General features: G+C 60.8%; 1 protein-coding gene across 1 annotated transcript; it reads left to right on the forward strand.

Moving 5' to 3' along the window:
* The first annotated feature begins 1,320 nt into the window (after window positions 1-1,320).
* Window positions 1,321-4,534, forward strand: NPM3 (nucleophosmin/nucleoplasmin 3). Its single transcript, XM_085229590.1, has 6 exons — window positions 1,321-1,470; window positions 2,597-2,682; window positions 3,201-3,320; window positions 3,578-3,671; window positions 3,844-3,966; window positions 4,083-4,534. The coding sequence occupies exons 1-5, from the start codon at window positions 1,437-1,439 to the stop codon at window positions 3,948-3,950; spliced, it is 441 nt and encodes a 146-aa protein (XP_085085716.1). The 5' UTR covers window positions 1,321-1,436; the 3' UTR covers window positions 3,951-3,966; window positions 4,083-4,534.
* The last annotated feature ends 4,140 nt before the right edge of the window (window positions 4,535-8,674 follow it).

Below are 8,674 nucleotides of genomic sequence, written 5' to 3' on the forward strand. Positions count from 1 at the left end.
GTTTACAGGAGACAGATGTGGGAGGTGCTGTCCCCAAAGCTGCTCTGCCTGCTGGACCTCAGTCTGCAGGGATTTGTTTGGCTGTGCTCCTACTGGCTGAGGCTATCGTGTGGTTGTGTAACCTGCAGCTTAAGGGAGGGCTGAGTCCTTAAGGCTTCAGTGCTATGACTTTTTATTCTGGGGGGTGGGGATAATGTTCATTTGCGTATATTTCAGCGTGTACGATTCTGTCTGAAAGAATGATGCATCTCTCTCATAGGGGATCGTGTTTGCCTTGCACCTCAATGTGTTCTGGGCATAGCGGGTGAGCCGAGGGAAAGGAAAACTGCATCCCTTGCACATCTCCTCTCGGCCTGGGAGATGGTTCAGATCCTGCTGTTGCGCTGGGAATTGTTCCCGTAGGGAAACGCAGAGCAGGAACGTCCTTGCCTTCCCTGCCCTGGGATCGTGCCGCAGGCAGTGCCTGTCCCTGCACTGTGCAGCCAGCCGCATGGCTCGGGGAGCAGCTGCTGCAGGAGTTCACAGGCAGCCTAGGTGTGCTTGTGTAACCGGCAGCGGGTGAGCTCTTTCTCTGGGACCTGGGGCAGCTCCTCAGCCCTCTTCAGTCGTGTTTTCGTTGAATCAGCTCCGGCTGGAGCAGCACACGTGGCAGCCAGGCTGGTGGCTTCTCTGCAGTGGGAGCAGAGCCAGCTTCAGGCCAGGGCTGCGGAGTGAGCTCGCTCTATTGAAGCGAGCTGTTTCAATGCAGCTTCTCCCCCAAGAGGTGCGCCAGACCGCTTCCTTTCCTGCTCGGAGATTTACTCGAGCCCTCTGCTCCCCGTGCTGCATGCTGGAGCAGCAGATTGCCTTCCTATCCGCTGTGTTCAAAGGCGTATGGCCAGAGATCGAGCTGCTCTTGTGCCTGCACTGAAAGGAGTAGAGATGGGTTGGTCCCTCCCGCTGCACCTCAGTCTCTGTTACTCCTCCATCAGCGTTTCCGTTCCCGAGGTGCCTTCTGGGGCTGCTCACCACCCTCGCAACTTCGGATCTTCTGCCGTCCCCTTGCCCACCCCCCAGAAAAACCCTCAGCCGGAAGCCGCCAGTTGCCAGGAAAATCCATTAGGATCCCACCGGGGTTAATATCCCTTCGCTTTTTATTGCGTGGGAATAAAATGCCATAAATATGCCATTTCACCAAGTCTTCCCCTCTCTGCACAGCTGCTCCGCGGGCCGAGCCCTTCCACCCTTCCAGAGCCCCATAGCCTTCGGGGCACGGCTTCGCTCCCTCAACCTCCGCCCACCCCGTGCGGCAGAGCTGGGCCGGGCCGGTCTTCAGCGCCCGGCGGCCGCTGGGTGGTGCAGCCCCGCTGGGCGGGCGGAGCCGGGGGCGGGGCGGGACGGCCCGGCACAGATCTGCACGGCTCGGCACGGAACCGCCCGCCCCGCGCTACGGCCTCATGGAGCCGCACGGCCCCGGCAGCGTCCTGTTCGGTGAGCGGCAGCGGGGGGGGGGGGGGTTGATGGGGCCGGAGGAGGGAGAACGTATGGGAAATGTGTTGGGGGCAGGAGGTGCGGGTAAACGTGGGGAGCGCGCGGGGAAAGGTTCCAGATGGGCTGGGGGTTGTGGGGGGAGGGGGGCATAGAGTGCGGTAGGGGCGCGTAAGGGGGGCTGGGGACAGCAGATGGACCGGAGGGACGGAGGGGACGCGGACACGCGAGTGACACGATGGGACCGGCGGGGTGGCTGGGAGGGACGCCGGGGTGAGCAGCGTGCGTGGCCGGGCACGGACACACGTGTACGGCAGCCGGGGGGATGGGGGGAGACGTGCCAGCATTCCCACGTGCGCTGCCGGCTCATCCCGGCTGCTCTTCCTGTGGGCGGCCCTAACCCGCCTCCCCTCGTCCCCCCTCCCGAGAGCCGGCCGAGTCCCACACGTGGCCGGGCCGCTCTCCCGGCGCACACGTGTTCGGGGCCGTCCCCAGCCTAAAGCCGCCTATCGCGGCGTGGCCCTGCAAAGCGGAGCGGCCCCGCGGCTTTCCAGGCACCTGGCTTTCATTCCTTGTCCTGCTGAGCCGAATGCGGACCGGGCATCGGGCCGGGCCTTGCCCCGAGCTCCGTTCACTGAGGCTGATTCCTCCACCTCCATTGAGAACCCCGTGCCTGGCGCGCAGGGCTCAGCTCCTCGCTTTTCCCGTCTGCTTCACACGGGTGAATCATCCCGCAATAACCAAACACGCCCCGGGCGCTCTGCCCTGCCTTTCTTGCCACGGTCCATTGAATAATTTTGCTCTCAGAGACATGCATGGCAAAACATCTCAGAACTCAGTTTGGAGGACTGCTGCCACTCCCCATCGCCGAGCCTTGCCTCCTACATCCTCCCCGCTCCTGTTCTCAGGGCCTCCAGCCCTGTGGCACTGTTTCGTGGCAGCACGGTTTGGGGACACCGAAGTCTGTCCCCAAAAGGCGCTGAGCTGGGCCTGCAGCTCTTGGGGATGCAATCTTAGAGTCAGCAGGAAAGCTGTGTGTCTCAGGGATGCTGCAGGCTTGTCTGCCCTGAGGACCCTGTGGCATTTCAGGGCTGTGTAACTCCAGCTTTTTTTTGCTTTTGTTTTCCAGGCTGCGAGCTGACTTCCAGCACCAAGTCCTACACGTTTCAGGTGGATAAAGATGATGACTCTGACCATGTTTTGGCCCTGTCTGTGGTAAGATAGAGGAAAACAAACTGTGCTTGCCCTCTCCCATGGAGACCTACAGCCTCAACACTCCCCTTCCAGGCTCGCTCTCCCTCCCTGGCCCATCTGCACCATGGGGTGCTCTGGGCTGAGCTGTCAGCCCTGGCTGCTCAGATGGAGCCGCTGCTGTCAGTCATTGTATGGAGCTGCTGAAGCAAGTGGTATCAGGAGGCAGCCTCTAGAACACCCCAGCTGTAGGGCAGAGGAAGATATTTTTCCTTGTATTTGACCTTGCTGGGGCCCCCCATCAGCTGGGTCCCTGGCCCGTTGCTCTCCAAGCTCAGATATTTGGCTCTCACTGGGGATTGCCTTCTGTCCTGGGAGCACGGGAGCTGCCAGCAAAGGTCTGGTCAGCAGAATATGCAGCCCAGGTGCCACCCCTTGAAGCAGCTGCAGGAACAGCTGTCCCAACTGGAAGGGCACTGTGCTAAGGAGGGTCTCTGTGCTCTCCCCAGCTTGTGCTCATCAGATGTTTGTATCCTCCCCAGGTGTGCCTCACGGATGGTGCCAAGGATGAATGCAATGTGGTGGAGGTCGTTGGGCGAAACCACAAGAACCAGGAGATCGCTGTGCCGGTGGCAAACCTGAAGTTGTCGTGCCAGCCCTTGGTGAGAGCTTCAGCTGGCATTTGGTGGTGGGGACACAGCTCTGTAGCTTGTGCAAAAGAACGTGTGCGGATAGAGCGGTGTGATTTCTGTAAATAATAATCGTATGGTGGGGGCTGATCCAGGGAGCTGGAAAAATAAGGTACAGTGGGTGGAGGTGAGGTGGGAGGGATGCGGTCAGCTGGGCCGAGTGCCAGACTGGGTGTGTGGGCAGCTCTGCGTCCTGCTTCCACCGTTAACCCGGCTCCATCTCTTTGCAGCTGAGCCTGGACAACTTCAAGCTGCAGCCTCCGGTGACGTTCCGCCTGGCAGCAGGCTCTGGCCCCGTGCACCTCACCGGCTGGCATCAGATCTGTAAGGGTTCGAGGCTGGGGAATGGCTTGGGAGGAGCAAGAGGCATGCTCCAGTGTGTGTGCCAGCCAGGGAACCCATGGCAGCCACACCTGGTGCTTCCCAGCACGTGTGCTCAGTACTGGCTCCCTAGAGCCCTCTCCTGGTCAGTGACCCGCCTGTCTGTGTGTCCCAGTGCACAGGGACGATGCTTCCTTCGAGGAGGAGAATGACGATGATGACATGTCTGAGGAGGAGATAGCGCCCATCGTGCCTGCCAAGAAGGAGAGAAGGAAGCAATGACTTGTATCCCAGCAAGGTGAGGTGCTGGGCAGCTCTGTGGTGGGCCGTGGTGGGTGCTGCCCTGCCGTGGGGTGCTGGTGCTGAGTGGGACCCTCTGCGGGGGTGCTGGTCTCAGTCCGCTTCTTCCTGCAGGTGCTCGCTGGGACTTCTCACAGACAGCTGTTACCTCAGACACCTCTCACCAGGACCTCAACTTTTGCTGCATTTTTTTAATTTACTGTTGTACCTTTTGGGGGTGGCGGGCAGGGGCTGCTCCCAGCACTGGGGGGTCTCCTTTCCCACATCCATGGGAGGTGATCGTTTCTCCCCATTCCCTTTCTGGGTGTCCGGGATGGCGATCCTCACCCTGTGCCTTTTTGCTGCCCTGGATCTCTGCTGTGTGCGCAGCCCTGCTGGCTCTGCAGTGCCCAGCGTGTCCCTTCCCCAGTAGCAGCTGGATGTAGAGGCAGCAGCAGGAGGAGCAACCTCCCTTCCAGGATGGTGTGCTGGGAGCTGACGTCCGCTGTGATTTGGGGGAGGTTCTGGGTCACTCTGCTTTGTAGGATGGTTTTTACACGCTGAAATAAAGGTGCGGGTTTGGTGTGGTGGCTGGCACGTTCCTCTCGTGCTCGGGGATGTTGCCGATCCCTGCAGCGAAATCGAGGCACGGGGAAGGTGGGGAGGGAGGGTGGGGGTCTGCGTCGGTGTGCGGGGCTCAGGAGGCGGGGAAGGGCTCCGGGTGGCTCCTTAGGGGCCGCTAGGTGGCAGGCGGGCAGCGCGGCGGCCGTGCCTTGCAGCGGGGGTGGGATCGGGCAGCTCTGTGCCGGCGGTGCGGGGGGGCGGAACGGGGTGAATGGAGCTGTGGCTGCGTGCGGGATGGAGCCCCGCAAAACACGGCCGGAGTGTGCGGGACCTCGTAGGTGACCTCGGGTGCGTGGGGTCTGCGGAACTTCTCGGTCAGGAAACCGTGTCTGCTTCCAGAGAGGCGAGCGGCACTCCCCGCCCCATTTCTCCAGCTCGCCTGCCGCCCTACTCCAGGTCTTGGGGCTGAGCTCCTTTCTCCTGCCCAAACCTCCCAGCTACTTGTGCAGCGGCAGCAGCTGGGTGCTTGGACTGCATCGGATCTGATTTATCTGCCGGGCCTTGGTCCTGCTTGCTCCCTGGGACAGATAAGAGCCCGTAGATCATTTTTAACAAGCTCTCCTGCCGGGCTGGGCTGGGGGAGCGGCTGGTGTGCGGTGAGGAGAGTGGTACTAGGAGGGAGAGGCTGTGCAGGCTGATGTCAGATGGCAATTGGGATCTTGAAGAATAGGAGAGGATGCCAAGGTGCTGGTTGCCTTGGGGATGCTGGGACAAGGGGCTGTGGCAGGAGGGACAGTTCTGCGAGAAGGAATGACCCAGAGGGGCACACACAGGGGTTGGGCAGCTGGCACTGCCAGGAGCTCTCAGTGCCTTGGAGAGGTTTGCTCCCCCTGCCCGGCAGCAGGGATGAGTTAGGGAGAGAGGGAGATGAATGCTGAGATGGTGGGGGGCTGGGAGGGGGGCTGTTAATGGGGAAGGATGGAATTACAGGGGTCACGCTAGGTGAGCAGCTTCCTTTGCTGAGCTGATGGTATCGAAGCAGGTGCCACCGGCCACAAATACCTTGGGCAAACAAACAGGGCTGGAGGAGAGCGGGTGAGCTCAGATACGGCTGTGCTGGGGTGCGTGGGAAGGGAAGCGTGGGATCCGGGAGGTGGGTGGCTCTGAGCATCCCTCCTCCCCGGGGCTCTGCTGTGTTCTGGGGTGTCGCATGCTGACGTATTCCAGGGGATGGATCCCTCCCTGCTATAGCATCCCCGGGACTCCCTGACCCTGGGCAGCCCATGCGAGGCACAGCTGTGGCCGTGCTGTAGGTGGGGCTGGTTCCCTGCTCCATCAGTGCTCCGCTTCTCTACTCACGTTGCTTTCCTCCTCGGGTACCGGTGGCTGAATGGATGCTCAGCACAGCCAGGGCTGTGGGCACGGTGCATGGTGATGCTGGAGGACGGCTTGTGCTGTGAGATGGGCCCAAAGCCATAAGCACCCAGGGCAGGTGTTAAAAGTGAACACGGTTGGGTGGTGTCAGACAGCTGCAGTCTGTGCCCACTGGTGCACAGTGGGAATTTCCATCTGTACAGCACAGTTCTGCCACGCTGTCCCCTCCTGTGTCCCCAGGCAGCGATGGCAGCTTTGCACCCAACAGCCACAGCTGAGATACCTGGGATCACAGGTGTCTTGCCCTCAAACCCCTCTAATCACTGCAGACTAGGATGGTCCTGGTGCTGGCAGAGATGTCACCGCTGGCCACAGCTCCCTGCCAGGGCTGGTGGCAGCAGGGCTGTGCCCAGTGGGATTTAGGGCCTGCTGGCTGGACCTGCTGTTCTTCTGTTCTTAGGGGAGATGGGCAAGATTTGGTGTCCGTAGTAGGAACTGGAGGGATGAGCTTGGGTAAGTCCATGGGGCTGGACCGAAGAGCAGCAGGTGCGATGGGGAGTGTGCCCACCTGGTCCCTCCTCTGGGGTTGGCTCTCGCTGGCCCCATCGCCTCTCCCTTTGTCCCCATGCAGGGTGCCAGGGGCTGGTTCCCCAGGATGAGGTCAGGATGAGCAACGTCTCCACGGGGCTGGGATGTCCAAGGGGCCATAACCCTGGTGTTTTGCAAACTCCTGGGGTCAGCAGTTCAGCTGCCACTGACACGGGGGCCTGGAGACACACACATGGGCATTTTGGGTGGATGCTATAAGCAAACAAACGGAGGTAGAGTTACAGGCAGCCGACAGCCCCCCGGCCACCAATGTTGGTTTTAGGCTTAGCCCCCCCGCAGGGCTGGGTGCAGACATCCTCTTCCTAGGAGGACCCAAACTGAAGTCAGATGTGCTGCAGGCCAAGAGGAAGGTGCTGGGTGGGCTGTGCCAGCCAGCAGCACGCTTGGAGCAGGTCCTGGAGGTGCTGTCTGGTCCATGCTGCGGGGCAGGGATGGGGTGGAGCTGCTCAAGCACCACATGTGCTTGTGCTCATCTGCGTGTGTCGCCATTTTTCCATGCCTAAGGCCCATGGTCCCCCTGTTCTGACTGCTGTGTGCAGAGAAGATGGACACCAGAATGCCCGACGTCATGTTTAAATTACTCAGCGCTGGGGCTTTTGCCTTCTTCATTAATTGACCCAACACAAAATGCCCTTATTGGCAATTTCCATCTAACTCAAGCCCAATGGTGGGACTTGATGGGACCTTTACCAGTTCTCCGTCTTTGGAGGTGTGTGTGGCCTGGGGGTCTCCCTCCCCGTTGCTGCCCCACTCCCTCCCACAGCTCCTGGACACTCTCTGGTCTTTACCCACGTCCCTGGCTCACCTGCAAGCCCTCCCTTTGTATCTCCCCAACGGGACCACACCACTGTGGTCAGTCCTGTGCAGGGTGGGTGCAGCCCCGTGTTTCTGTTCTCCTGTCCCGACATTCCCACCATGCTCAGCCCTGGTGCCACTAACTGAACAGAGAGGAGAATCAACGAGGAGCAGCTGTACCCCCCTCCCTGTTCCTGGAGCTGTGGGTAGTGCAGACGAGGTCATTCCCACATAACACATTGTGGTGGGGTCTGGCCCTTGAGGGGGATGCTGAGTTAATGGTGAGCGGTGGGATCGCCCCGGGCTGCTCAGCACCACTCAGCCATGGAGAAGAGCTGCAGCCTCCACAACGCCCCATTAATGCTGCGGGCAGGGCTGGGGAGGGTGCGAGCAGGGGGAGCGGTGTCCCTTTGGCTCCACTGGGGGGTCTCCATGTGCCCGTTTGGGGGTGTGTGGCCGAACATCCAGGCCTGCAGACAGGAGATCCTCTCACCCCCAGATGGGTGTTGGGGTGCACCTTGCAGGTGCTGCTCTCCTCCATCAGTTGGGGTTGGTGAAGGCTCCTCTGGGCTGTGGGTAGGGATGGTGCTAGAGCAGGGACCCTGCTGAACTGTGGAGGCTGTCAGGGATTTTGCACGATGGAGCAAACAGAGGAACAGGACGGCCCCTCTACTGTCTGCTCAGTGGCTCAGCCCAGCTGGGGCAGCCCTGGAATTTCCTCCAGCCATCAGCAGCCCGATCATGGGCTGCCTTCCTGGGCATTCCCCATTAGCCATGGCAAGGCAAGAAGGTGATGTGGGGGATAAAATCCTGACCTGGATATCCCCAGCTCTATGGAAAAGGATGAAGGGAACACAGCTCACATCTCTGTGGGTGTTTGATGCTTCGCCCACAGCATTCAGTATTGAGACCCAATGGGGCCATGCTGGCTGCCTCCCCCAGGAGTGAACAGCTGTGGCAGCAGGAACACCCCAGGTCCACAGCTCTTTGCTGGGATGGGATTTTTTCCCTCTCCCCATAGCAGCTCAACCCCGTGCCTCAGGCTGAGCTTTCTCTGCCCAGCAGGAGGGCCAGCCGTGAGCCCAGCGCCCAGTTCCCCATCCCGTGACACTGCTCACCTGCACAAAGGTGGGGAAGGACGGGGCAGCAGCAGGAGCAGTGTTTGTCATTGTGTCAGCAACGTGTGGCCACCCGTGGGTGATCCCCGTGTCACAGCCGTGCTGGCAATCGAGCCTGTTTGCTGAGGGCAGGGGGCACGTGGAGCCGTCAGCCCCCAGCTGCCTCCAACCCCCCCAGCACACGGTGCAGTTGTGCACGCTCTGTGTGCTGCATGGTGCTGCACGGCCTGACCCTGCGCCCATGGAGGGGTGACCACGAGTAGCATC

This window comes from Meleagris gallopavo, chromosome 8, assembly GCF_905368555.1.
Source record: "Meleagris gallopavo chromosome 8, MGAL_WU_HG_1.1, whole genome shotgun sequence".
NCBI lineage: Eukaryota > Metazoa > Chordata > Aves > Galliformes > Phasianidae > Meleagris > Meleagris gallopavo.